Below are 27,781 nucleotides of genomic sequence, written 5' to 3'. Positions count from 1 at the left end.
AAAGAGGCCCCTCCAGCTTTACAGGGAATGATTTGTTCTGTGCAAACATACGCTGCTATGTTCCAGAGGCGTAAACAAGAGAGTCCAGGGGCATTTTTCAACTGCTGAAATGTGCCTTAGTGTTGCCATGTAATGTAATTGCATCTTGGCAGGACATTTGAAGCAGGTTTGCTAGCTGTGATATCTAACTAATTTTTCAGTACCTGGTCTTTTCAGGACACGTTGTGCCTTCCTCACAGCTTTACAATTATTTGCATTAGCTTCTTGTCTCCTGGTGTAGCAAAGAGATGGACTTGAGATGTTATTTCAAATTTACAATAGGTGTTTTTCTTAGTGAGTTGGAAGAACTCTTTGTATATGAAGGAAACTAGCATGTCCCCTGCCAAATATAGTGCAGATATTTTCCCCAGTTGTTTTTTTATCTTTGAATATAGAGTTCTTTATCTTACAGAAGATTTTTCAAGTGACTGTATTTATGCCTTCTAGGTTTTATGTCATACTTAGAAATGCTTTTTCCAATCCAAAATTATAAACATATTCACCTATGTTTTCTTCAAGTATGTTTATGATTTCATTGTTTGCAAGCCTTATATTTTAGAAGCCAATTAGAGAGGCACAGGAGGAGAGAAATTCACGAAGAACTAACCTGTAGGCAAGGAGACTAGTTAACAGATATTTTAGTATCTGGGCAAGAGAGGTAGAGGTCCTGAACCAAGACAGAAGTAGTAGTGGAGGGTAGGAGACAGATAAACAGGTGACAAATTAGTAGGATTTGGTGACCAATTGAATAAGGACAGTGAGAGAGAGAGAAAAGAGTGTGACTAGAGCCACTAGATGTGTGGTCATCCTTTACCAATAAAAAGCAGCAGGAGGAGGAGGAGTTGGGATTAAGTAACCAGTGAAGGTTTTTTTTGTTTGTTTGTTTGTTTTTTTGAGGTACGTGGACCTCTCACTGCTGTGGCCTCTCCCATTGCGGAGCACAGGCTCCGGACGCGCAGGCTCAGCGGCCATGGCTCACGGGCCCAGCCGCTCCACGGCATGTGGGATCTTCCCGGACCGGGGCACGAACCCGTGTCCCCTGCATCGGCAGGCGGACTCTCAACCACTGCGCCACCATGGAAGCCCCCAGTGAAGGTTTGAGCATGTTGAGTCATCTCCTGCCCATAGCTAAGCGAGCAGGTGTAATAACAAAGGTGCAGACGTACCCTGGAGGCTGGTGATGGGTGGTGCTCTCTGTCAGGCTTTCTTTTTAGCACGTGGGCACAGAATGGCAGGCACAAATTGCTATCTCTCTTCACAATTATTAATGTGTTCAATTTTTAGAAGCTCTATTTAGCTAAGCTCTGTTTAGCTTTTTAGAAGCTCTATTGTAAGAGTACTTTTCAGTGCCTAGTAATCATAATTATAAACATTGGACACTCGAGAGGAGCCATCCTTTTCAAATGTCTTTTGAGATTCTAATGCTTGGCTAAGAGAGAGGCAGGTCTGACTGTATAGCAAATAGTGACTTCTCTGGCTCACGCCTACCAGGAGCTAAGGCTACGGTGGGAAGCCCCTGACAACCACCTTGGCCAGTGGAAAAGTTTGAAGGAAAGGGAATAATAACGTGTTTGACCTTTTTGCTCGGTGTTCAGGTTGAAGCTTGGAGTCCAGGTCCAAGAGCGCCCAAGGCACTCTTGCAGCAAGAGCGGTCGGGAGGACTTCTGTAAACTCTCAGCTAACGGAAGGGGAACATCCTTCCTGGCATGATTTCTAAATTTCCCTGCTGCCCAGAGTAGTTTTTCTTTAAAGAAACAAAATTCTGCTCTTTAGTTGGAGCCTGATGAAGGCCTGGAAGGACTGCCTTGGTCATTACCACTTAGCTCTACAAGTTGAAATGAGCATTCAACAGGGCGATAATTGTGCTCCTCTCGGACGTGTGATTTGTCTGTATTAAAAATCTTGCTGATTGAAGTGCCTAGGAATTTGATGGCTCTGAGGAGTGTTTTTCCCTATCACCTCATGGCATTGTGTTTTTCTCTTTGGAGGAATTCAAAAATTTGTGCGTGTGTTTTCTGGTCTTACTTATTTGTTTTTCCAAATACGTTTGCAGCCAAACTGCTCCTTAAAAACAGCGCATCAAGCCAATTTCCTTTCTGATCTGGCTGAGTGAAACTGGGACTTCTTGGTCCTTCAGCTTTTTTAACTTACTGAGATTCCTAGTTTTCCCATTCACTTATTTGTCACATGTATGCGTGCGTGCTTGTGTACACACACACACACACACACACACACACACCAGACACAGGCCACTGTCCACTAAACGCAGTGCCCTGGGAATGTCTGTCATCATTCTTAGCTCTGTCTTCTCCATAAGTGAAACGTTTTAACTGTTTCTTTCTGAAAATTGATAACTGCCGAGTTTCCATCACTAGTAGGTCAGAAAACCAAAAATAAAATATTAGCTGTGGGGAAACAAGACTGGCACAGCTGATCTTCTTATATTCTTGAGTGGAGGGGGAGCTGATTAGCTCTGGCACACTTGTATTATTCCAGGATGAAACCCAGTCATGTTACAGGATGGCCATCAACTTATCTCCCCACCACCACCCCGTTAGGATTCTTTAGGCCCCATGGATTCAGCATATTCGGTTAAACTGAAGTCTATGTAAGTCAGATTCTGGCTTTTGTTAAATGTCCCTGTCTAAGAAAATAAGGTGTTTTGGGCATTCATTTGTTTAAATTAATAAGTAATGGGTGTAAATCAGTCAAGACTAATTCATAGGATTTGATTTCCCTTATAATCCCCATGGGTTTAAAAATGAAACCCAAAAAAGTGTGGGACCACTCTATTAAAAATAATAGTAACTTGCCATTTTCAGTGTATCTTATAATCGTCATCTTACCCTTGAATTTTATCTTAGGTACTTTGATTTTCTGTCTCTTATAGAACATAAAAGAGACAAAAATAATTTCCTAAAAGAAAATCCCTCTGGTTTTTGTATTTCCTCTAAGGGCTTGTGTGAAACACAAAGCAGAAGCTACAATGACATAAACATTAATTCTGTTGACCTACATAGAGTATAAGGAGCTTATTCTGAATCCTCATTGGGTTTCATTACATCATGTTGTGGGTTTCTATCAGGCTTCAGTAGGAAGGAGAGGTTAGATGTTGTCACACGTGGATGCACTGGGCTTCTTCCTCCTCTGTGGGCCTGCTGGTGCTTGCAGCTCCTGACTCAGTGCGAAGCCCCTACTACAAGCACCTACTCTGCCTACATTCTCTGTGGGCACCATTCCTTTGCATGGATCTCCTTCACTGGGTGAGAGAACTATAGGCATTCTTTACCAACATCCATCCCCAACCCTCAGTAAAACCCTTTGGATCTTTATGTACCTGGCACTCAATAAATGTTTATTGAGGGACTGAGTAAAAGTGGGAAATCCCTGTAACAACAGGCTTGAAATTCTCATATGGTGCATAGTATCAAAATGTTCATTTTAGCTCAATGTCTCCCAGTCATGTTGGGAGCTACCTCTGGTTTTGCTCAATTATTTCAAGATATTAGGCGAAATTATTAATGAACTACCTTCAGAGTAAGAAGAAACTTAAAAATGCTTGATTTTTTTTTTTTTTTTTTTTTTTTTGCCTTCCACCTTCCCCCTTTCCTTCCTTCCTTGGTTTTTCAAATAGGAAGATATCCAGGTAAGGGAAATCTTCTACTATGAGGAACAGTAGTATTTTTTCATGAAAATGACTGCTATATGCTACAATATAGTTGACTTCTGGTTCCCTGACGCCTTCTCTTTACTCTGCTGTGGTTATGTTGGAGATGAGAGCTGGTTATGGTATATGAAAGTTTTTGTAGCAGCCGGCCATATTTTCACACTAACCAATCCATAGATCATGCCAGACACCACAGATCAGCTCCCGGGCAAAGGGGAAGGAATCGTCCACGAAGCCTGCCAAGGTGCATCTCTTAAACCAAGAAAATTTTCTTGCCCTAAATGAATGATTCTCCTTTGAAGGAGATGATCTTTTAGATGACGTCTATATTTAGTAGTACTGTGCGATTCTAGAAAGCAAAGGTTTTGTAGGCATGGGCTAAAGCAACTAATCTTGGATCAGTTACCGCATCTTCTGGTTCCTGGGCTCTCACTGACATGTTCAGTGACCTGAAGTTAGATGCTTAATCTCCCTGTACCTACATTTCCTCTAAAGAAATAGAGGAATAAATCTCCCCATTGAGCCAGCAGAGCTCTTCGGGCTAATCGATGATAGGAAATGCAAAGAAGACTTTATACCATGCATTTATTCTGCAGCACTCCTTCCTGCTCCTTTGCATTCTCCCTCCACCTTCTCTGAAAGGACCTGCCAGTTTTCAGGGTGGGGTCAATGGGCCGTGTTCCCAAAGAATGCCTGGGTGGTCCGCCGAGCCTTGCTGGGTTTGGAAGGCAGAGCATATGAGTGCTTAAGCCGCTTGATCAACCTTGACAGGCAGCACCAAGAAACTTCAAACCTCCATGACAACCAGCAGCGCACCCAGGCTGCAGGGCATCTGTTTATGTTCCATCACTTTCCCCGAGTGTGAAAAGTAATGTTCCTCCATTTAGACCGATTTTCCGTGCTTAAAAAACCAGAGCCGATAGCAGAACGGTCTCTTGGTCATGTGTCGATATCCAGTGTCTAACAGGTGAACCTGACTTATGATTTTCACCTTGTTGGTTTTAAAATTATTTATTTGCTTGGCATTCCTGTTTGGGGATTGAAAAATCAAGTGTCTCGAACTTCATTACGCTCTGTGTTCCTTGCACTCATAGCTGGACGGATGGATGGAGGAAGCACAGACTGAAAAGCAGACTGAAACCCATTTGCATTTCATGTGGCCTCAGGGACCCCTCACTTTCGCTGGCAGTTCAGAGGCAAGAAATCCACGTTCAGGTGTCGGCTCAAATTAAATGGCAGTTACTCAGAGAAGGCTGCCTGAGATAGGATCCGGTCTTCCTTTTATATACTCTGCCAGTACCCTGTTCCCTTTGTAAACACTCATCATACTGTAAATAAGGAATCGTTTGGATGATCATTTGCTCTCTTCCCGTACTAAACTGTCCACACCACGAAGGCATGGACCCTGGCCGTCATCCTCACCATCGTAGCCCCAGGTCACTGTGTTTCAGAAGCTGGCACAGTACCTGGTGCTTAGAAGCATTTAATAAACATTTATTGGATGTTGAATGAAATGATGACCATTATCACGTATTCAAAAACCGTTATTGGCTACCTACCATGAATGCGCAGTGTTCTAGGCCATAGGTCGGCAAACTCTTTCCGTAAAGGGCGAGAATGTAAATAATTCTCTGCTTGGGGGCCGTAACTACTCAACTCTGTCCCTGTAGCCCCAAAGCCGCCATAGACGAGCCGTGGACAAGTGGCCTGACTGTGGGCTGGCTTTGGCCTGCAGGGCATAGCCTGTGAACCTCTGCTCCAGGCACTGGTCATGGAAGAGAAAGGGAAAGAAGAAACCCCAGCAAAAGGAGGATGGAAAATAAAGAACTTCGGAAGTATTTAGGTCTTATTTTGTAAATTGTCCTAATTTATAAATCGGGATATAACTGTCATTTTCTTTCCTGGGAGAGTTTCACGGTCATCTTTTACTTAATTCCTAATCGGCTGAGCGTGATTATTTCACATTAGATAAAACGAGACACATACAAATGCCGTCACAAACCTTAGTTAGCCCAGTGGGGATCCACAATTAGCTCACGATGGAGACAGGGCTGGGCAGGACAGCCCTGTGGTTAGCCACGGCTAGTAACTGCCTGGGTAGTGAGGTCTCAGGGGGGCCTCTCCCAGCAGGGCCGTAAATCCTCCCATAAGCCTCCTGCTGTGAGATGATGTCTGCAGATCTTGTATATCAGGGTTGGAAAGGACCTGAAAGGTCACAAGTCTGGTTACCAGCAATACACATGTCCTCTGAACCAGAGCTCATTAGAAGGCCATCTGATGGCCGTTGGGAGTGACAGAGTTTCCGGAGGCTGTTGATCTGATGGTTCAAAGTTTATCTTCAGGTGGAGTTGCAGGGGTGCTCCCTTGTAATCTAGCCTTCAGGTTCTGGTTCAGGTCATCTAACGGCAGTAACAGCTGCCACCATGGACTGAGCACTTACTGTGAGCCAAGCACCGTGCTAACCTCTGTAGGTACACCGTCTGTTCATCCTCCAAGCAGCCCTGTGAGGGAGGTGTTACAGGTATTTAATAGATCAGGAAACTGGAGCACAGGAAGGTTAAGTAACTTGTTCATGGTCATACAGGCAGGTAAGTGGAGAAGACAGGTTTTGAACCCAGGGCATCCTGACCCTGGAGAGCCACTTCCTGTGTACCAGGGAGGTGGGAAGAGGTGGCAGGGTTGGACTCCCCATGATTTTAGAGCTCGTTTAGCACGGCCTCCATGCTTCGTTAAAGAAGAAACTGTGACCAAGGATGATCAGATGATTTGTCCAAGGCCCCCTAGGTGCTTAATGCAAGACCATGACAAGAACACCTCCTTTTTCTTGTTTTCTCCTTCCCCTTCTCCAAAGGTCATCTCTGCTGGCTCTGGGGGTGATGAAAGCTTTCACATTTTTACCCAGAGAGGAATCCAGCCTTAGTAAGCGAACATAAATAATTCTTGTACTAGAAGTCTTACTGCAAATTATTTAGCCCAGTAATGTGACTTAATAATAATGTATTCAAGTCATCTCAAATGAGTGCTAACTACTGGAATGAACATTCTGTGTTTCTGACTTCTACATCTGTCTTTGAACCAGAGCCAATTATAATAAAAGGCCTTGCTGGATAATCCACTACAGATACAAAAACAAAAAAAACTGTCGAGACCAGCATAGAGTTTAGACTCTTAAAAGTTTTCTCAAAATGTCTATGAAATTAAACTCTTTGTTCTCTGGATGACAAGAATAAAAAATTAGCAGAACACAATGAGTAACCCTGTGGTATAATTTCTTACAATTAGTTTTTGAAATTATTTTTGGTTCATGAATTGGAGGGAGAACATACAGTTGTATCTTAGTGGAATTCAAGAACTTTGACAGGACGAAGTGTTTGCTTTAAGTTCAGAAAATTTGGTCTTGGACCATTAAAAATAAGCTTGCATCTGCTACTAATTTTCTTCTTGCTGCCAAAGACTGTGGTTTGGTAGAAAGAAGAAGAATAAAAGGATATGCTCAAAGCAAGTTACAAAAATGACAATGGGAGGGGTCGCAGAAGTTAAGGAAGGGAGAACATATAATTGCAGGTGATGCATTTCTTTCTCCCTGGTCAGTCGTAGACTGAGTCCCTTCTGTCCCAGATGTAACAATTTCCCCAGCATCAACTTCTATCTTTCAGCCAGGTTTTGGCGTTAAGCCATATCTGCCCTTCAAAGGGTGCATTTAGAAAGCATCATTTTATTATACATATTATAATAATGCCTTAATTAAACCAAATATAGGTATATAATATATACCTATATGTACACACAATAAAGTGTACACATTTTAAGTGTACAGTGCCATGAAATGTGACAATGGCCACAGTCTAGCCCCAGCACAGGTGCAGCTCTGTCCTCTGCAGTGAGTGGCCTCTCACGCCATCTGTCGGCCTGCCTCACTTTTCACTCCTGTCAGGTCATTGCTCTCTGCATTATATCCAGGCTTCATGGCCGTTTTCTGCAGGGGCAGCCAGATTGTCTGGTAGGGTCTTACTTTGTCATACCTGGAAATAGACGTGTATGTTATTTACCTTTTTGTATTAAGAAAAGAGAAAGCAAAAAGGGACTTCTGTGGAGGTTATAGAAAGTGTAAGTTATCAGGTTTAGTTGTTAATCGATTCACGCGTAGGTGTACAGTCAAAATCAAATGCCCTGTGCATCCTGTATTTATGTGGCGTCTTTAATTCATTGCTTCATTTGTTATTATGCTGTCTGCAGTGACACAGAAGTAGCAGTACATTTTTACTTCAAGTTAAAAAAAAATAAAGTAGAAGGTTGAACAGTACATGTGGAAGCTGAGCTGGATGAATGGGTGTATATTCAGTCAAGTGAGTTTGCAGGCTACATATGTATAAATCTAGGCAGGTAAAAAAATACCTATGATTTATACCCGGGTGTATAAGTATAGTTTCTAAAATAAAAATGCAATATGGGGCTTCCCTGGTGGCGCAGTGGTTGAGAATCCGCCTGCCGATGCAGGCCACAGGTTCGTGCCCCGGTCCGGGAAGATCCCACATGCCGCGGAGCGGCTGGGCCCGTGAGCCGTGGCCGCTGAGCCTGCGTGTCTGGAGCCTGTGCTCCGCAACGGGAGAGGCCAAAGCAGTGAGAGGCCCGCGTACCGCAAAAAAAAAAAAAAAAAAAAAAAATGCAATATGAAGAATGAGTAGATTAGAAAAAGTTATATTAAGAGAGCTTTTACTGGTATTCAAATAAATATTTTACCAAATCATACCTGAGATATTTTACATTTGGTGCTACAAAAAGTAGCACCTTGGGGTATTAAACTCACTTCCTGGATATTAAAGAGCAATGGATAAATTAAGTATGTTAAGACCAAAATGTGTTGTTTTCTTCCATTATTACTAGAAGATTTTGTGGTTCTGCTTTGTTACTTTCCAGTGATAAGCATCTGAAAAGGATCATTTTTGAATTTTATTTTAAATATCCAGTTAGAATTTGATCTCGTATCGATAGGATCCTCTTATTCAGTGACTGTTGCCTAAACTTGTCATATTTCTTTCTTCACATACGAAACACGCTATCTTAGATTCCTAAAGTCCTACAAAGGTAGAGGGGTTTAGACACATTGTGAAGTAAGCCCAGTAGGAAGGATAAGTCAGACAGACATCAGTCACTGTACCTGGAGTACAAGCAGAATATGGTATAACGACTCGTGAAAGAACTACTTTCCCCCAGCAAAGTGTATGTGTGCAGGTTCTCCCGTACAGGAGAGATCTGTTTTACTGAAGGAATCAGAAAAGCTTCGTGCAGTGTGTAGCCTTTAGGGTGGGCCTGGGAAACTAATTTGCATGTTAGAGTAATTTTGCTGCCATAATACTTTGTAAAAGGGAAAGTTTCTCTTTTCCTTTTAACTTGGGGCAACAAAGATTGAATAAATCCTTCACACTTCAGTCTTTGCCTCACTTTCTCGTACTGATTCATTTCTCAAAACAAATGTCTTCCCTACATTTTAACAATAGCCGTTTCCACAAATCTGTGTTTCTCTTGTAATGTCTGAACCACTGGCTTTCAAACTCAGAGCTCTTGTTTAAAAGGAAGCGTATCTGGAAGCCCAGTATGTAAAACGCACGAAACCCGAACAGATTTCTGGTTGAGACAGGGGTGCGTTTGTCAGAAGCCTCCTCCTTCCTACTTGGCCCACTGCATCCCTTTTCTCCTCTCTCCCCATCCTTCTCTCTCCCAGGGCTCTGCAGAACAGAGTCTGGTTGAACTCCCCTTCTTAATTTTCTTTATTACACAATTCGTTTTAAAACAGTTCACTCTCAGCCATTTAAAAACAAGCCCTGGCTGGAGTGTCCCTGTGTTTGTTAACAGACCTATTTAGTTGCCCACTCACAACCCTTGTCTCCCGTTGCCTGGAACCATGGCAACTTGCACATGCATACAGGGAAGGCAGAGCGCCCAACACCCTTTTCTGAAATAACGAGCTCCCTTACCTGAGAAACTTTATCAGCAAATTTTTAAAAGATAACAAAAAGCCAAACCAGGGGCGTTATGGGGTCAGCTTTGTATTCTATCGCTTTTTCATTTCCGAATGAATGAGTGTGGCTTTTAAAGGTAGGTCAGCTCTTGTGTTATTTTGTATCAAATAAACCTCATGTGAACAGATCACTCTTACACGATGTGAACAGTGCTCTGTTTGGATAATATTTTGGGGATCTCTTTACGGGTTTGTCAGTTTGACACTCAAACCGGGGTGAAGGGGTGAGGGCGGATATAAGAATGAGCTTCCAAGGGTAGCATGTCTTTGAGGCAGAATGAACCTAAATAGTTTTGCGGATAGCGAAGTAGTTGGAATACCTTCCTGTTGTCTTTCCACTCCCACAACCTCAAAAGAAAGGACTTCCGGTCTTCCCTGGTGGCGCAGTGGTTGAGAGTCCGCCTGCCGATTGGGGGGACGCGGGTTCGTGCCCCGGTCCAGGAAGATCCCACGTGTCGCGGAGCAGCTGGGCCCGTGAGCCATGGCCGCTGAGCCTGCGCGTCTGGAGCCTATGCTCCGCAACAGGAGAGGCCACAACAGTGGGAGGCCCGCGTAACGCAAAAAAAAAAAGAAAAAAAAGAAAGGACTTCCAAGAGGATCTGACTTCAGTTACCCCATAAATCATAGCTGACCCTCGGAACAGGCTCCAGCAGCTGCTCAGAATTATAAGAATATGGTGCCGGGATATGGAACTCAGGGCCAAAGAATCCTGAGGAAGAAGAAACAGGAGGAAACATTTTAGGAAGAGATAATATGGCAAGTAATTATTCAGACGTCTTTTCAGAAGAGGGAGTCCATTTTACCAGCATGGTGAAGTGACTAGTTACCAGAGTCAGTGCCATTAGTGTTGGTCAGCCTTGTCCTAAGGCATTACTATCAAGTCCTTTCTTGGTGGAGACGGGAATAGAGGTGTAAAGAAACAACAGAGAGTGTCTTAGTGATCTTTTGGTTACAAAAAGAAAAATCCAACTGGGCTAGCTTAGGCCCAGATAAGAGGAATTTTTTTTTTTTTTTTTTTAAAGAAGTATCTTTGTGTGTGAAGGAGGCCCCAGGCAGGACGTGTAGGCGGGCCTCGCAGGGGCCAGGAGCCGGGGGCCTGGGCTGGCCTGTTTGTGAGAATCAAGGGGCAGATGGTTTTGGGGGGCTCAGTGTTGGTCCGTGTGGCTCTGTTTCCCGCTCTCCTTCTCACCGTGGACGCTCATCCATCTCTCCATGTCCATCTGCGTGAGTCTTCACTCTCCACCGTGTGCTTGCTCTGTTTCTCTAGTGCACACGTGGGACGTGCTCACTAGCCTCAGAGCTGGGCTGCCTCTCCGTGTCAGCATCCCCCTCTCGCCCAGAGGCTCCCCCTCACACGGTCCCAGACCAGAGACTGTAAGTGACTCTGCTTGGGTCACAGGGCCCTTCAGGTTTGATCCTGTCAAATGGGAGTGGTGGGTAGGGGAGGGTGAGCAGGGTTTTGTGATGCAGATGGGCTGCTCAGAACTTAGCTCTGTGAAGGGAGGAGTATAGTAAACATGCTTCCAAGTGGAGTGCTGTCTGGGCAGCCACTGTGAAAGCTGTCTACTCCAGGTGAGGACACACTTGCCTCTTTTTTTTTTTTTTAATTGAAGTATAGTTAATTTACAATTTTGTGTTAGTTTCAGGTATACAGCAAGGTGGTCCAGTTTTATATACATATATATATATGTACGTATACATATATAGTCCTTTTCAGATTCTTTTTTATTATAGTTTATTACAAGATATTGAGTATAGTTCCCTGTGCTGTACAGTAGGTCATTGTTGGTTATCTATATATAGTCGTGTGTATCTGTTAATCCCAAACTCCTAATTTATCTCCTCCTTACTACCCGCTTTGGTAACCATAAGTCTGTTTTCTATGTCTGTGAGTCTATTTCTGTTTTGTAAGTAAGTTCATTTGTATCATTTTTTTGCATTCCACATATAGGTGATATCATGCTATTTGGAGAAAGACCTCTCTTTCTCCAAATGCTTGAAATGCCTTCCAAGCCTTCTAGTGAATTAGTCACCCCTTGGTCAAACTGGTGGCAACCAGACTCCTCCGTCCCTCCAGCTATATTGGGCTTAGGGAAAAACTCATCAAAAACCCATTATATCAGGAAAGGCCTAGAAAATTAATACCTCCTTGAGAAGGGCCAGGTTACTGCTTTGCACGCCGCCATGAGCTCCAGCCATAAGTTGGAGCACTGCGTTAAAAACTAGCAGCACGGCGCACGGTGCCCTGACACCTCCACTGCCAGACCCCACGCCATGCTCCACCTGTTTCTCAACAGAGGTTACTGGGGTCCACCACCCAATGGTTCAGCTAGCAGTCAAGCTTAGTGCTCAGATAGTAATTGCAGAAACTCTTTCACCAGACCGTCCACTTCGAAGCTTACGCAGAGCTGGCAAAGAAGGGTAAGATGGAAGGGGAGCATCTTTAAATTCTGGGCCCAGTTCTCACTTCCATCCACTTCTGCTCTTTTTCAAGCAAGGAGACTAACCTAGGGGTAGAGGCACAAAAGCGACTACCATTTGGCCTGTTGCAAGTATCATAGCTCATCTTGCTTCCGATTTTTCAGTTGTCAAGTGGAGTTGATATAAGGATTCAGGAAATGAAGTTCTGTTGTAAAACTGAAGGCACAGTGCCTGGGTGTCATGTGTCTTAGCTCTTGCTGTTTATTAAGTATCTGTTATGTGCCAGGCCCCGTAGTAGGTATTTTACAGGTCATCGTTTTCATCCTCATAACAGTCCTGCAAAATAGGTCTTGTTAGTTCCATCTGAGGAGATGGAGTCTGGAGAGGGGAAGTCACGTGTCCAAGGTGAACCAGTATGTGAAGGTGCCAGGATCACACCAGGTTGGCCTGGCTACAAAGCCCATGCCATCGCTGTGGTTTCCAGAATAAACTGTGTGCGAGCAGACATCCTCTGTGTAAATGGGACCAGAGCCATCAGGCTAAACAATGCCCTGCTCCACACAGTTGAGGGTAATTCGTATCCACTGAGTAAACAGACCACGCTGGGCAAGAGTTCCTTTGTGTCAACTTGCCTGTTCTAGGAATTCTCAGTATATACATTGGAGCACAGCCAAAAGTTCAGTGTGGGGCTGATCTTTCTTGAGATCCATCCCAAGGGGGCTTAGCTAATAAACAGACTGAAAGGACTTCCCTGTGAGGTGGTTTCACTCATGGGACTCACCCTTGGCATCTCCCAAGAGATAACTTTTTCCAGTGGTTCTGACACACCCAGTTCCCATGTCTCCAGGGAGTTAAGGGGCACAGTGACCCCCACCACATAGGCTCACTGCCTGGGCACCACCTCCTCCTCACACCCTGGCCTGAGGTCGGGGTCCTTCCTGCGTTGTCACAGTCCCTGCGCAAGCATCAGTTAGAGCAGCTGGTCCCGTTGCCTTTGCCTATGTCCCTGACACTCTTCCCACCTGGCTGAGAGCAGAATGCTCCATCCTATGCACCATGTAGCCCAAGGATTTATCACAATTTTTCGACAGCAGCAATAACCTTGGCATTATCATAGTTGACATTTACTGGGTACTTACTCTATGCACTTTGAAGTGGGTACTATTGTGATCCTCACATTAAAGGCAAGAAAACTGAAGCACAAAGACATCCGTTTACTTCATGTCACAAAACCATAAGTGGTAGAGCTGGATATGAACCTGGGAAGCTTGATTCTAGATCCATGCTTTTTTTTTTTTTTTTTTTGCGGTACGCGGGCCTCTCACTGTTGTGGCCTTTCCCGTTGTGGAGCACAGGCTCCGGATGCGCAGGCTCAGCGGCCACGGCTCACGGGCCCAGCCGCTCCGCGGCATGTGGGATCCTCCCGGGCCGGGGCACGAACCCGTGTCCCCTGCATCGGCAGGCGGACTCTCAACCACTGTGCCACCAGGGAAGCCCTAGATCCATGCTTTTATCTAGTACTCTGTGATGCCTCCATGTAGCAGATGCTTAATTAATTAATATTTGCAAAGGGATACACATGAGGATTAATTGCTGTATTTTGAGATACATGATATGATCTGTGACATACTTAAATTTGTGCCACAATGAGCTGTGTTACAATGGCGCTCTCCCACGCCCCCTGCTTCTGTTATTCTGTGGGTCTTCATCCCCGCACGCTTGCACAGCAGAGACAGTATAGCGCCGTGCCTTTGAACATGCATTAGAGAGAGGCCGATGCCGGTTCTCGCTCTCCCACTGACGGGCATCACTTCTGTGGACACGTTACTTATCCTTTCTTAATGTCATGTTCCTCCACTGGAAGACGGAAATGATAATAGCGCCTACCTCATAGAGTAAACTTAAAGGAAATAATATAAATGGAGGAATTAAAGGGAATAATATAAGGCGCCATTCCTGGAACACAGTACCCATTCAACAGACATGAGCACGTTTTGTTATTATCACAATTGTCATGAACATCGTTTTTAAAACTTTGCCATCGAGAACACCGCTTCCTGTCCACGGACAAGGAGTTCTGAGCCAGTGTGAGTGACACTAACTGATACTGCTTCAGCCTGAGGTCTAAAGTCACCAAACTTAGGACAAAGATGTTTGGACCCATGAATTCCAGAGACCTGAAAAACATTCCAGAGCTAATGGATGGAGTCTTCGTCTGATACCCACATCTTTGTCCTGATGTGCGCCCTGTGAGGTTCAGGGAGCCTGGGCAGAGAAGGGAACCAGAGACGTCCAGGGTCAGTACCAGCCATCTGATGAGTGGTGGCTTCAGAGGTAGAGTGGACTGCTGCATAACAAAGGCTGTCAGGAGATCCCAAGGATGCTAAACGCTAACAAGAGCTGCCATCTATTATACCATTGGCAATGAACTTGGCACACAGTAGAGATTCATTCATTCATTCGTTCATTCCCAGGCCTGCCCACTGAGTGACTAAGTCCCGGGTGCCCTCCAGAGCTTGGACGAGGGCAGTGGGCACCACGCCTGTTCAGATGTTGTCCAAACCCAGGGAGCTAGTGCTCAAATGTCAGTATTTTGCACAGAAAGCGTGAAATGCTCTGGTCCACCCTGGTGGCAGTGGATGGTGGGCCCCAGAGCCAGTGGGCTGCTCCTGGCCCATTTGTTTAGGCCTCTTACGTGCCCGTTCTCCATGCACTGGGAAGGAAGTTTCGGAGGCAGCATCTCATGCCACTGAAAGGGAGAAGCGGGGAGGGCAGTTGGTCATTGCAGTGGGGTATAAAAGCCCCAAAGCAAGGCTCTCTTCTGGGTCAGAATCCCGGTGGCCTCGTTTTGTTTCCGAGAGGCGCCATTATTTCTAGGCATCACAGCCAATGCTCGCTTTACAAGTCCGCTCCTTCATTCTGTTCGTTCCGAAGCTTTTCCGTTGCGCCCTGTTCCCGTCAACATAAGCTCACAAAGCAAGGGCAGTGCCGTCCAGCGGGAAGGACGTTGTAGTGGCCATCAGGAGACCCGGAATCTGGCCCTGGCTCTGCCCCAGCTGGCGGGGCACCTTGGATGAGTGCCTTTGCTCCTGGGCTTTCCTTTCCTCACCCGTAAAACAAAGTGGGCAGAACTGGATGGGGGTGTTTCCTATGATCCCTTCCGGCTTTAAAATTGCGAGTTGTTTCTTGAGTATTGACAGCCTTAAAGTGTCTTTGCCTGTATTCAAAACCACATTTTCCCCCCCGCTCCTTACGGGCAGCGTTCTTTCTATTGCTTTAGTGCCCATAAGGCTGGTCCTTAATGTTTGATAACTCTTCGCTTAATGAATGAATGGCTATACAAGGAAATCATGAATGAGTGAAACCACTGTCACATGCTCGTATAGCTCGCAGACTTTGGTTCTTGGTGTTTCAGTTTGGTTTGCTAGGAGGACTAGGTAACCAGTATGAGGCATCTGAGTGGTGTGGGCACAGAGGAATCAATTTCTAACTGTTGTTGTTGCCCTTACCCTTATAATTATACAGCCTGTTTTCTACAAATTTGGAAGAGTGTGCATAGGGTTTTGTAACCACCGTTTTTCAACAATGACGATTTTTTTCCTCATCACTAATATTCTCTTACTTAGCTTTAATGGGTGCATCCTGTTCTATTGTAGGGTTTACTGTAGTTTATTTAACCAATCCCTTAATCTTACACAGTAAGTCCATTCGAGTTTTTCCATATTATAATCAACATATCTAAATATTCTAAATTACCTTAAAAATAAAATGTACAGCCATAACTTATTTTATTACGCTTTGTTTTACTGCATTTTTTACAAATTAAAGGTCTGTGGCTACCGTGCATTTAGCAAGTCTCTTGGCGCCATTTTGCCAATAGCAGCCACTCCATGTGTCTATGCTATGTTTTGGTAATTCTCACAGTATCTCAGACTTTTTCATTATTATTATACTTGTCATGGTGACATGTGATCAGTGATCTTTGATGTTACTGTTTTCATTGTTTTGGCATTTTTTAGCAATAAAGTATTTTTTAATTAAGGTACATACATTGTTTTTTAGACATAATGCTATTATCGCACATTTAATAGACTACGGTATAGTGTAAACATAACTTTTATATACACTGGGAAACCAAAAAAAATCATGTGACTTGCTTTACTACGGTGGTCTGGAACGGAACCCGCAACTTCTCTGAGGCATGCCTGCATTGTTTTTGTAACAGGAGAAATGTTTTCAGTAAATGACACTGATCTCATGACAGCGTGGGCCCTGCCTGCTTAAGTAAATTGGTGGATGAGTCTATAGGAGAGCTGTGTGGAAGCCACTGTGAGGCAGCCTTTCCTCTCCATGTGCAGAGTGACAGTGATCACCGTCAGCTACAGTGTCACTGAATGAGAGGACAGCTGTTTCCCCACATCCAGAGCACTTTGTCTTTCTTCTCTTGAGCAGAACTAAGAGAAAAGGTGAGGCCGGGTCATATGCAAGAGGACCCAGACAGAGATAGGAGGCCCGGGTTGAAGCTCCCCTCTACCGCCTGGCCTCAGAGTGAAAGCTTAACCTTCTGCACCTTGGTTTATTTCTCTATGAATGAGAGCGTTAGTATTATCGTTAGTATTGCCTGCCTTTCCATCACTGGTTTGGAAGGTAGGAGCTGGAGAGCTTGTGAGCCTGAAAGAAAATCATAGGTCCCAGGTTAATTTGCAGCCTTAAAGTAAATGTTGTACAGAAGTGAGTCCCTGAGAACACAGGGTCACTGGTTCTTTTTGTGCCGTTCATCTCTGGAACTGTGACCTGGACTATACCTATAGTTGACAGTGGTTTTTTTTTTTTTTAACTTTTTTTTTTAATTAATTAATTAATTTATTTATGGCTGTGTTGGGTCTTCGTTTCTGTGCGAGGGCTTTCTCTAGTTGTGGCAAGCGGGGGCCACTCTTCATCGCAGTGCGTGGGCCTCTCACTATCGCGGCCTCTCTTGTTGCGGAGCACAGGCTCCAGACGCGCAGGCTCAGTAATTGTGGCACATGGGCCCAGTTGCCCCACGGCATGTGGGATCTTCCCAGACCAGGGCGCGAACCCGTGTCCCCTGCATTGGCAGGCAGACTCCCAACCACTGCGCCACCAGGGAAGCCCGACAGTGGTTTTTGAGAAAATCATTGCTTCACACACCACCACTATGAATAGGGAGCAAAGGCAGTAATTCAACCCTCTACTTTTTGTATGCTTTTTTTACTTTTAATCCTTGCCAGATGTAGACTGGCAGTGAGCCCAGAGGGTGAGTGCCTTCTGATAGAGGTCGTTTTGTTCCCATCTTCCTTCTAGACAAAGAATTCTTGAAGGAAAAGGAGAAGTTAGAAATGGAGTTAGCGGCAGTGCGGACCGCGAGTGAGGACCACCGGAGACACATCGAGATCCTGGACCAGGCTCTGAGCAACGCCCAGGCCAGGGTCATCAAGCTGGAAGAGGAGGTGAGCCTGCGGGGGGGCGGGGTGGGGGTAGGGCGCAGGGGGTGGGGTGCAGTGCACAGAGCCCCGAGGGCCTCCGTTTCCGTTTCCTAACCCAGCGACTTTAACCAGAGCCAACTCCAAGGGAGCTGAGTCAGGGGAGCGATGTAGGTGACCTCCCAAATAAAAACGAATAAAAACAGAATTTATCCACCCCAGAGCCGGGCAGAGGATGAGAGGCAGACGTGAATAACCATCAGCAAGGAGTTCAGTCTCAGCCATAAACCCAGGCTGCTGCCCACTGGCTGGCAGGTGTCCAAGGCTGAAAATAAATGGGAGGACTGGGAACCACTGGTGCCTGTGGAGAAAAGAGACTCAGTTAACAGTTCAAGTGCTGTGTCTCTGGGCTCTCGATTGCATAAAAAAGGCCAGGTCTTCTGATGCGGTGGGATTGGGGTTGTGTTCAGCAAACCTGTCTCCAATTTTCAGAAGTTAGCTTGGCCAGGTAATGACCCCCCAATCCAGGACCGACTTGGTGCTTGGCTCGCAGGAAACAGCACTATTATTAATCCAACTGCTGTTGCTGTTGTTGTCGACAATAAAAAGCTGTTCCTTCAGGAAACATCTCCTGGCGCCAGGTGGCTTGGGTGTCTCAGCAAACTTCACCTTCAAGGCTAGTGCAGCTAAAGGGGAAGATTGTTAAGTCAGTAGTGTCTTGTCCATTCAACCTGTCCCGTTAAACCCCACAAGTCCTATGTACAGTTTTAATACTAGCATGAGGATCCCAGGCAACAGCCCCAGAGTCTCTTCCTTGTCACCAGCAAACAACTCATTAAACAGGAAACTATCTGCTACAGAAAGTGACCTTGACCCCTGAAGGACAGGAGGTCTGCTTTGAGGAAGGGAGGCCAGTACTCATTCTGAGGGCACTTATCAAGGCTCCATCTCCATGTATGGAGCAAAGGAAAGTGATAATTTTGAAACATTTTAATTTTAATATTTCTGTTAAAGCAAAGTTGTGAACTCCTTGAAGACAGGTTCTTTATAATCAGCATTATGGGTCTTTTCTTGTCATTATATTTATATAGGATCTGTGTTTGGTTGACTGTATGTAACTTCTCCAAAATGTCTCATGTGTCTGGCTTCCAGTGTCCCTCCTTGTTCTTATTAAAGTTTCTTTTAAAGGATCTTAACTCAGTTTAGATGGCTCACACTGAGTGCTTACCATAACTTCCCATGATGCTTAAGGGCTTGGACTCTAGAGGCAGACCACGTGAGTTAGACGGGTGGTGTATCAGCTGTGTGACCTTGAGTGAGTCACTAACCTACTCAGTCCTCAGTTTTCTCACTTGTTAAATGGAGGTAATAAAAGAGTTTACCTTCTATTGTTATTGGGCGGATCAAACGAGATACTTCATATAAAGCACAAAGCTTGGCATGGTAGGGCCTCCAAAATGTTGGCCGATTAATTACTGTTACTACTAGTCATCATCATCATTATATACTCCTTGCTAGACCTAAGGCTGACCCAAGGGTGAATGAGAGAGATCGATGCCTCCAAGAATCTTGCAGTTGGTTAGTGATAATATTAACTCGTTCATTTAACAAATACTTATTGAGTACCAGCTGGATGCCAGGTACTGTTCCAGGCCTTGGGGACGTATTGTGCGCTCTGCCCCAAGCAGACAAATCTCGTGGCACTTATATTCTAGGGGCCACACACTCAGAGAATGGTATACAGTCTACGACATGGTAAGTGGTGTATGAATGGTACTCACAAAATAGTTTATCAGATGAGGCTTTTCTAGCACAGGAACCTGCAGTTAGTAGGTCCTCAGACAATCAGAGGCACAGTGAATGAAAGAGTCAGATGAAAACTAATCCCAAGAGCAGGTGTAGAAAAGGCTATAAGTTGCTGTCCGTGCCCCCGGCTAAATGTCAGAAGCACCTCGTTTTTCATCGCAGTGGTCTTGGCTAGGGCACAGGCATTGCTCCTGGCAGGGCTGCCTGCTAAGTCAGAAACCACCCTTTGCAGCGAGCACTTAAATCGCTAGCATGTTCCAACTTGCCAGTGGTTGAACTCAGGATCTGAATCACCGGCAAGGCATCTGCCTGCCCAGGTGCGGAGTCACAGGAAATGGCATCTGGTGTCTTCTCACCCGGGACCAGATCAAGGAAAAGCCTCAGTCTGATTTTTGGCACCAGCCAATCCCCAGAAAGTTAGAAATGTGCCTGGGATTTATGAACATGGGTCAAACTCCTAACTGGAAGAAAACAAAGTCTGAGGGTAAGAATTTGAAGTGGTTGATCAGTGAGTCTAAATCCACACCTGATGTGACATTTACATAAATCAGTTTTTACCTTAATTTGCCTCTCCTCAGTGATTGTGTGGTTTGCGTGTTCATTAGGCCTTTCCCGTCTCTCCAGGGCTGTCATCCATAAAGGGCTCTGAAATCTTTAGGAGGAAATCACTCCACAAGTATCTATAATCAGATATTGTCATACTCATTCACACATACACAAATGGGTACACATGCATAGATACATACAGACGCAATTTTTCTAATAGTAATCGGTAGTTATAGAAAATTTGAAAAATACAGAAGAGAGTAAAGAAGATGAAAAATTATTTTTCTGCCATACAGACAAACACAGTTGATGCTTTTATTTCCTTTCAGTCTTTTTTCATACATAGATGATAGATAGATAGGCAGGCATAGTTGTGATAATGTATATAATTTTTGATTTTGGATTTTTCAGTTAACATTATAGAATAAGCATTTCCTTATAACATTTAAAAAATCTTTATTAACCTCATTTCCAATGCCTGCTGATGCTGTAATGACTCAGCGATAACCATGGATTGAGCTCAGAGCTGTATAAATGACTGAAAGCAGGTGGCCTGTTAGGGTCTTCAGTTCCTAGCATCCCAGCTGATTTAGGTGTAACTGGTGGCCTTCGTCTAAATCTTTTCTGTCCCAGCACACCTGAGGGATAGGAGTGGAGAAGGTACATGCACTTGTAGTTTAAATAGCGTCTCGGGGTACTCTGACACACACACCCCCAATCTCCACCCCAGCTTTGAGGATCACTGTCCAAATTCCGTGTTCCCTTTTCCTCTCCTCCTCCACTCAGCTCCGAGAGAAGCAGGCATACGTGGAGAAGGTTGAGAAGCTGCAGCAGGCCCTGACCCAGCTGCAGTCCGCCTGCGAGAAGCGGGAGCAGATGGAGCGGAGACTGCGCACCTGGCTGGAGAGGGAGCTGGACGCCCTGAGGACCCAGCAGGTGAGGGGCGGGGCCCTCGGAGTCTGGCGCAGGCGTTCTGTGAAGGCCACGGAGCTGAGCACCTGCTGCCCGCCAGGCTCTGCGCTCTGCCCTGAGGATTCAGGGGTAAACGAGAGCTTGCTGTCCTCCGTGGTCCAGCACAGAGGCCAGTGGAGGAACCAGTAAGTCCACTCACTGGAGAGACAAACGTCTTGACAGGGAGAAAGTGGTGACCCCTGGGCACTGGGTATGGGGGAATGCGAGTGCAGACGGCTTCATAGCGCAGGACATTTGAGTTGGACTTCGAAGGATGAGTTTGTTGGCCATTCTTGGGGAAGCATCAGAGATAGAGGAGGAGTATGCGTGGAGGAGAGAGATGAGAGGCACGTGGTGGGTCCAGGACAGCTGGGGGCAGCCAGCTGGGGGAGCATACCAGCTGGAGGCAACGTCCAGTTTGTGGAGGACTTTTGGTCAGGTTGAGAGACTGGATTTTTTTTTTCCTGTAGGATCAGGAGAGGAGCCCTCTGGTGGTGTCAGAGGAGGGGCTGGAGGAACAGATGTTGAAGTCAGGGGGGCCAGCCCGAAAGCTGTTAGTGTCATCTAGGGTGTAGTGACAGTGGGAATCCACGGGGGACCTAGAACGGGGGTGAAATTGGGAGGACCTGATCGTCAGTGAGTTTTCAGAGGTAAAGGACAGGAAGGAGTCAAGACTATCCCTAGAAAATAATATTGGCCATAAGTTCCGTGTCCTTCTGCCTCTCCCTGTTTCTCCTGGTAACAGCTGTTCATGTAATTCAGCTGCAAATAAACTCAGAGTAAAACACCCCAGCCCAGGGTCCTCGTGGGCCTTGGCAAGAGGAGGAGTCCTGTAGCTGGGCCGGGCTCCATTATAAGCGGGTCAAGGGCTCCTGGTGTGTCATCAGCCAGCGTGGTGGGCAAAGCCCTCTATGCAGCTGGTGAAGAGTGTGCTCTAAGTTTGGAACCAGGGAAATGCGAGACAGGACTCCGTGGAATTATCTGGTGGATAGGGCATAGTGGTTATGGTTGAAACACTTGAAAACACTTGAAAGCATATGCTCTGGCCAGCTCAGCCCTTTCTCATGGCAGTGCACACAGTTCCCTCTGGGCGTATGTACTTGGCTGGAGATGGAGGTGTTAGTGAGATTGCCCAGAAAATCAAGGAGCCCACCCAGGCCCCTACCAACTTGGCTTAGTTGATAGCTCACAGGGAAAAGTGAGTCTGTCTCTGGACTTCTGATCCTTCTAACCTGTGCTGCATTCTCTGGCATTTCAGGGCCACCCTTCAGCCATTTTCTGTTGCTCCGTTATTGAGATCTTAAGTTCTCCAACTGGAGGGCAGGCTCTCTGGTGTCTGGTACTGTGCTGGCACCTGGTGGGTATTTATGAGTCTTTGGCTGACAGAATGGGCACATCTCAGTATTTAGAGCAAAAAAGAATGTTCTTTTCCAGTTAAAGTGCCACCCACGCCCTATAGTTAAATTACTTATCCCTGGATCTTCTATTTTGAGTGCTATGAAAACAGACTCTTCATTCATTTCAGCTACTATACGTATTCTAAACTATATCTCTCCCATTGATCGCTTTTGGGATTTGTGCCAGTGGTATTGCTGTTGCAGGCAGTACTCTGATAAGCTGACTTTTTACATGTCTCCTTGCAAAAAAAGGTAAGAGCTTCCCAAGAGGATATACTTAAAAATGGGATTTCTGGATAACAAATGGATATGCAAAACATCACTAGATATTGCCAGATCACTCTACAAAGTAAATATACCAATTTATCCAAAATGTATAAGAATGTCTTCCTGTACATTATCATCAACATTTAGTTTCACAAGATGTCTTTTTCTTTAAGAAATAAAAAGGGGGGATGAAAGAAACCAGACTCAGCTCCATTATCCTTGTTGTGTATCAAGAAGAAATGTGAATGAGGCATTATTTGAAAAATTTCTCTGTTGCCACAGAGGACCATTCCCGTATGCACACTCAGACCCACACACACTCAGGCACATTTTTTTCCTCAGAGCAGCAAACACAGCTTTCCCACTGTTTGTAAAGGATGCTGTCAGATTTCGGCTGCCTGTGGAGGACAGAAGTTTCAGAATCAGGGCTGTCCTGGGGAATTACGTGGTTTGCATTTTGGACTTGTCTTCGGGAGCTGACAGCAGATCCCTAGATGTGTACGGCTGACATGAGACCAGAGAGGGGGGAGACAATCTTTAAACAGAACTTTGCTGCCCAGCATCTCTTTAAAATAATATTACAATTGTTTTTTTAATGAGAATGTTAATCTGTCTCCTCTGTTATGAAAGGCACTTGGGGATTTCCCTACTTTTCCCTGCTTTTGCCTACTCATTAAAAAGATGAGTATTATTTTTTATTTTTTCCTTTAATACTTCATTTTCTCATTTTACCTATGAGCATACATTATTCTATAACCAGAAAAGACAAAAGTGTTGTTACAAAGAAGTCCACCAAAATACCTTAATAGTTCCACGTGGCCAATACTATAGTTTGGTTCAACTCCTGCCTGGAGTCTGTGGACAAGTGTGGTGATCAGAGTTCCGCTGGCCCCCAGCAGGGGTGACCAGCGTCCACCCTGGAGCGTGGGGTCACCCGAGAAACTCTGCCTCTCTGATCTGCTTCCTCCTATTTAGTCTGAGGAGCTCACACATGTGTCCACCCCGGATGTGGGCAGCCCACCTCGCACACTGCTCCTTCACCCCGGGGTCACCGAGGCATTTACCTGACCCCATTAGAAGGCATACTGAGGTCACACAAAATAAATAAAGCCCCTTGTCATCTCTCCCCTCAACAAAGCAGTGAGACCACACTGCCTGCCTCTTCCCACAGAGAATCATTCTGAAGGGACCATTGAGAGAACAGCTTAGAGCACTTTTGAATCAACACCCACGAGGGCTCTGCCGTAGACCCACGCCAGGACACAGCTGAGCCTCTCCACCTGGCCCTCTCCACACAGAGCCCCCAAGTGAGCTCCAGTTACTCCTGCAAGTTATTTCTTCTGGAACCTTCCAGAAGGGTGGGTAGGCCGGAGGTGAGCAGAGTGGCATGGAATCGTGAACTGAGTCAGAGCATAGGCTCGGGGGTTAGGCTGCCTTCTTCTCCTACTACAAAAGGGATCTTTCTGAGCCTTCACTTCCTTGTCTCTAAAATGGGGCACATAAATTATATTTACCGTATACATGTAACTAAAAATAAGAAAATCTGCACAAAGTACTTACACAGTGCCTGACACTTAGCACTTGGTGAAGGAAGGATAACTATCATTGTTGTTCTTCTCTTCATTACCTTCAGAGTCATTTGATGGCTTAGGGCATCTGTGGTGCCCAAGTTACTCCAACTTTTCCAATCCCATTGAAAAAAAAAGTGACAAGTGTGGCTGGACTAAGAAGGTCGGAGAGGGAAGATAGGTCAGGACACTAGGACCAGCAGGAAAGAGCAGCTGTCCATGAACAGGTTCTGTTATTAGAAGTAATCTCCCTCTACTTTGGGAGGCAAAGTGTGGTACTTAAGCATTCCTAGAAGTTGGGGGGAAGTGAAATCGAAATAATGGTAAAAGAGGAAGAGAACTTAACATTTTTAAGAACTCACAATCTTTTCTTTCTGGAAAAGAGCTGAAAGTAATTTTCACGTCTTACTTCCACAGTAGTCTTAGGAGGTAGAAGAAAGAAGTGGGGAATGTTCTTGAAGGGCAGAACAAGGTCCAGGGCAGCTAAGAGACCAGCCCAAGGTCATGTAGCAAATTTAGGCCTTTTCTCCCAGGTGAACACGCTGAGGGCAAAGATTTTTATCTGTATTGGTCACTGTGGTATCCCCTGCACAGGGTGCGTGCTTAGTAAATATTTGGTGACTAGCTGAACGGGCAGCAAAAGCTGGCCTGCCTGACCCTTCATCTGTTTTTCTGGGCGATGTATTTACCTGTTAGACCGTGCTATCTCTGAACTCTTGAGTGTCTGAATTCTTGCATTTATTTAAACAGCTCTTAAGGACCTGAGCAGGTCACCAGCCGAGGTGGCAACACAAGGGATTTGGATAGAAACCATAGATGGCAGCTAAGTGAGGCTGTGGGATCTTTTTTCTTGGAAAGTTTCTAACAGGGTAGTTTCTCATCTCAGTGGACTGGTTTGTTTGTCCTCCTGCCCTGAGGCCGGGTGCCTGGCTTGATGGGGTCGGTGGCTTCCTATGCAGGCTGATGAGGACAGGTACACGCTTTCCACTCTATTCTGGCTTAAATGCCGGCCACTGGGCAGCTACCACTGGATCCTAGAATGACTTGTATTTGTAGCTTTCAAGAATCAGATAGAAGCATATGGTCTACAAAAAGCCCGTAGGCCCGTTTGTTCTCTTCTGTCTGGTGGGATTGGGTTCCAGCAGTGCAGTTCAAATGCCCAGCTGTTGCTCTGGGTAATTTATGTGGTTCAGGGTGAAAGGTACCTCTCACCTTGCAAACAACGCTGCATTTAAAGTTTGTGATCACTGGGAAATAGGAGGGGAATGCATGTCCCAGGACAGAGAAGAGCTGGGATGAAATCCTTCTCCCCTTGAGTAGCTCAGGCCTGACTGGTTTCCTAACCCCGGGTTCCCGAGATGACCCATCTCCACCACTGGCCAGAAAGTCAAACCTCCTCATCCTCTCAGTCATCTGTTTAGAGGAAATACTATCCCTGAGTTAGAAGGGAGAAAATCTGAAAAGTGAATATCCTCAGCTCATGAGCTATTCAGATAACGCAGCCGCTTGGTGTTGTGTTATCCGAATAACACTTCTCTCTTATGGACACAGATGGAGAGAAGGGGCTGGAAACTGAGTTTGACTTGCCTTAGAGGTTTTTCTGGTAACACTGTACTTTGGTTAGCCCTTTAAAGTATATTAGGTGCTTTCATGTTTATTATCCTATTTGATTGTTGGGCTTCCATCTGGGGCAGGTCTTAATTTCTGTTTCCCAGATGGGAGGCTGGGCAAGCATGCCCTTAAGGCATCTCACAGCCCACTTCCTGTGCCTTCCCATTCTATCTCCCAGCCTCAGGGGAAGCAAACAGCTGAATCACTTCCTTGAACTCTGGAGAAAGTGTCCTAGACCAGGAAGCCAAACTTCGTTCCTGTTCTGGCTCTTGGTATAAATAAACTGCAAGACATTGGACAGGCCACTTACTGTCATGCAAAGCTGGATATAGGCAGACAGACTTGGGTTTGAACCCTGACCCTGCTACTGATCAGCTTAGAGACAAGGAATAGTTCATTCAATCTCTCAGCAGCTTGGTTTTTCCATCTGTAAAATTGGGATAATACTCTCTGTTTTATAGAGCTCCCGGAGAATTAAATGAGATAGAGGAAGTGGGGATAGAGGTTGATGGTGTCAGAATCCACCCCCATTCGGGTCATCAGTGCTGGAGCAGGGAGCAAGGGTGAATGTGCTGCAGGATCTGGGTGAACCGTGCGTGCTCCACGTGGGTTACTCTGCCCACCCAGGGTCTACGTTATAGTCCCGATTCAGCAGGAATATGTTACTTGGGCTTCCCTGGTGGCGCAGTGGTTGAGAGTCCGCCTGCCGATGCGGGGGACGCGGGTTCGTGCTCCGGTCCGGGAAGATCCCACGTGCCGCTGAGCGGCTGGGCCCGTGAGCCACGGCCGCTGAGCCTGCGCGTCCGGAGCCTGTGCACCGGAACGGGAGAGGCCACAGCGGTGAGAGGCCCGCGTACCGCAAAAAAAAAAAAAAAAAAAAAAAAAAAAAGATGTTACTTCTTCCAGAAACACGGAAACGGCCAGCTAGCCAGCCTGCCGGAATACAATGCCCCGGCCCTCATGGAACTCGTAAGGGAGAAGGAAGAGCGGATCCTGGCGCTGGAGGCTGACATGACCAAGTGGGAGCAGAAGTACGTAGAGGAGAGCGCCATCCGGCACTTCGCCATGAACGCTGCAGTCACTGCAGCGGCCGAGAGGTGAGTGTCGTGGAACTGTGCTGCTTGGAAAAGCACAGCTGGAAAAACAGAGTGTAAAACACAGAGTGTCCAGAGGGGTTCAGGGATGCATCCCAGGGAGTGAGAACAGTTAAAAATAATTATAAAGTGGCTGTAGTGCTAGTTGGAGAGCAAAGTGGTATAATGTTTCTGAGGATGATTTTGGCAATATGTACGTCTCCTTTGGTTCCAAAATTCTAGTTCTCCACATTTATCTTAAGGAAATCATTATATTATATAAGTGCCTGAAGTTACATAAGTTTTTATCCCTGTGTGGTTGAAAACATCAATACATTTAAAATAGAGTAGAGCCCAACAAGAGGGATTCATTCAATAATTTCAACTCCATCCACACAGCGGAGTACTATGTGGTCTTTAAGAATGATGCTGGGAAAGTATACTTTATGCTCTTTTAAACAGTGGGTATGTTTCATGGACCAGACAAGAATATGCAATCCTCATAACAGCCCTGAGAGTGGGAACTATTATTATCCTCATTTTGTAGGTGAAGAAATGAGGCTTAGAAAGATGCAGTGGTTTATTCCAGATCACACTGGTAGTAAGTGTTGAAATTTGTCTGACTCAAAGCCTGATTTCACTTGGTTTGCAGTCGTTTGCTGCTGCTGTCAGTTATTACCTCTGTTGCTTTATCTCCTTTGTTGCAGGCACACAGCCTTATTTTTACTTTAAAAATTAGCTCGGAATGCTCGATAGTTCACAAAATAATCCCGTTAAGCTCTACCTTTGTCTGAATGAGCAGGTAGTTTCCCTTGACTGCTGGACCTCGCCTGACTTGCGTGGCTGTGCGTTCTACCAGCCCTGCTTTTCACCCATAAGTTATTCAATATATTGAGCATTGAATTGTCCCTCTGCTGCGGACTATAGGTGTGTGACTGCACCAGCCTTTCTGAGTGTCACTTTATTCAGAACTTA

At 45.5% G+C, this 27,781-nt stretch overlaps 1 protein-coding gene across 3 annotated transcripts in view; it reads left to right on the top strand.

Moving 5' to 3' along the window:
- AMOTL1 (angiomotin like 1) overlaps positions 1 to 27,781 on the top strand; it is a 137,425-nt gene that overhangs the window by 95,335 nt on the left and 14,309 nt on the right. For all 3 annotated transcript variants that reach the window (XM_032640083.1, XM_032640081.1, XM_032640082.1), the window contains exons 7-9: positions 17,469 to 17,614; positions 20,726 to 20,875; positions 26,640 to 26,830. In XM_032640083.1, coding sequence (XP_032495974.1) covers positions 17,469 to 17,614; positions 20,726 to 20,875; positions 26,640 to 26,830 — 487 coding nt within the window. The remainder of the gene's footprint in view (positions 1 to 17,468; positions 17,615 to 20,725; positions 20,876 to 26,639; positions 26,831 to 27,781) is intronic.

The sequence above is a fragment of the Phocoena sinus genome, chromosome 8 (assembly GCF_008692025.1).
Source record: "Phocoena sinus isolate mPhoSin1 chromosome 8, mPhoSin1.pri, whole genome shotgun sequence".
Lineage (NCBI taxonomy): Eukaryota > Metazoa > Chordata > Mammalia > Artiodactyla > Phocoenidae > Phocoena > Phocoena sinus.
Note: the sequence above shows the minus strand (reverse complement) of the source record. Positions and strands in the feature narration are given on the sequence as shown.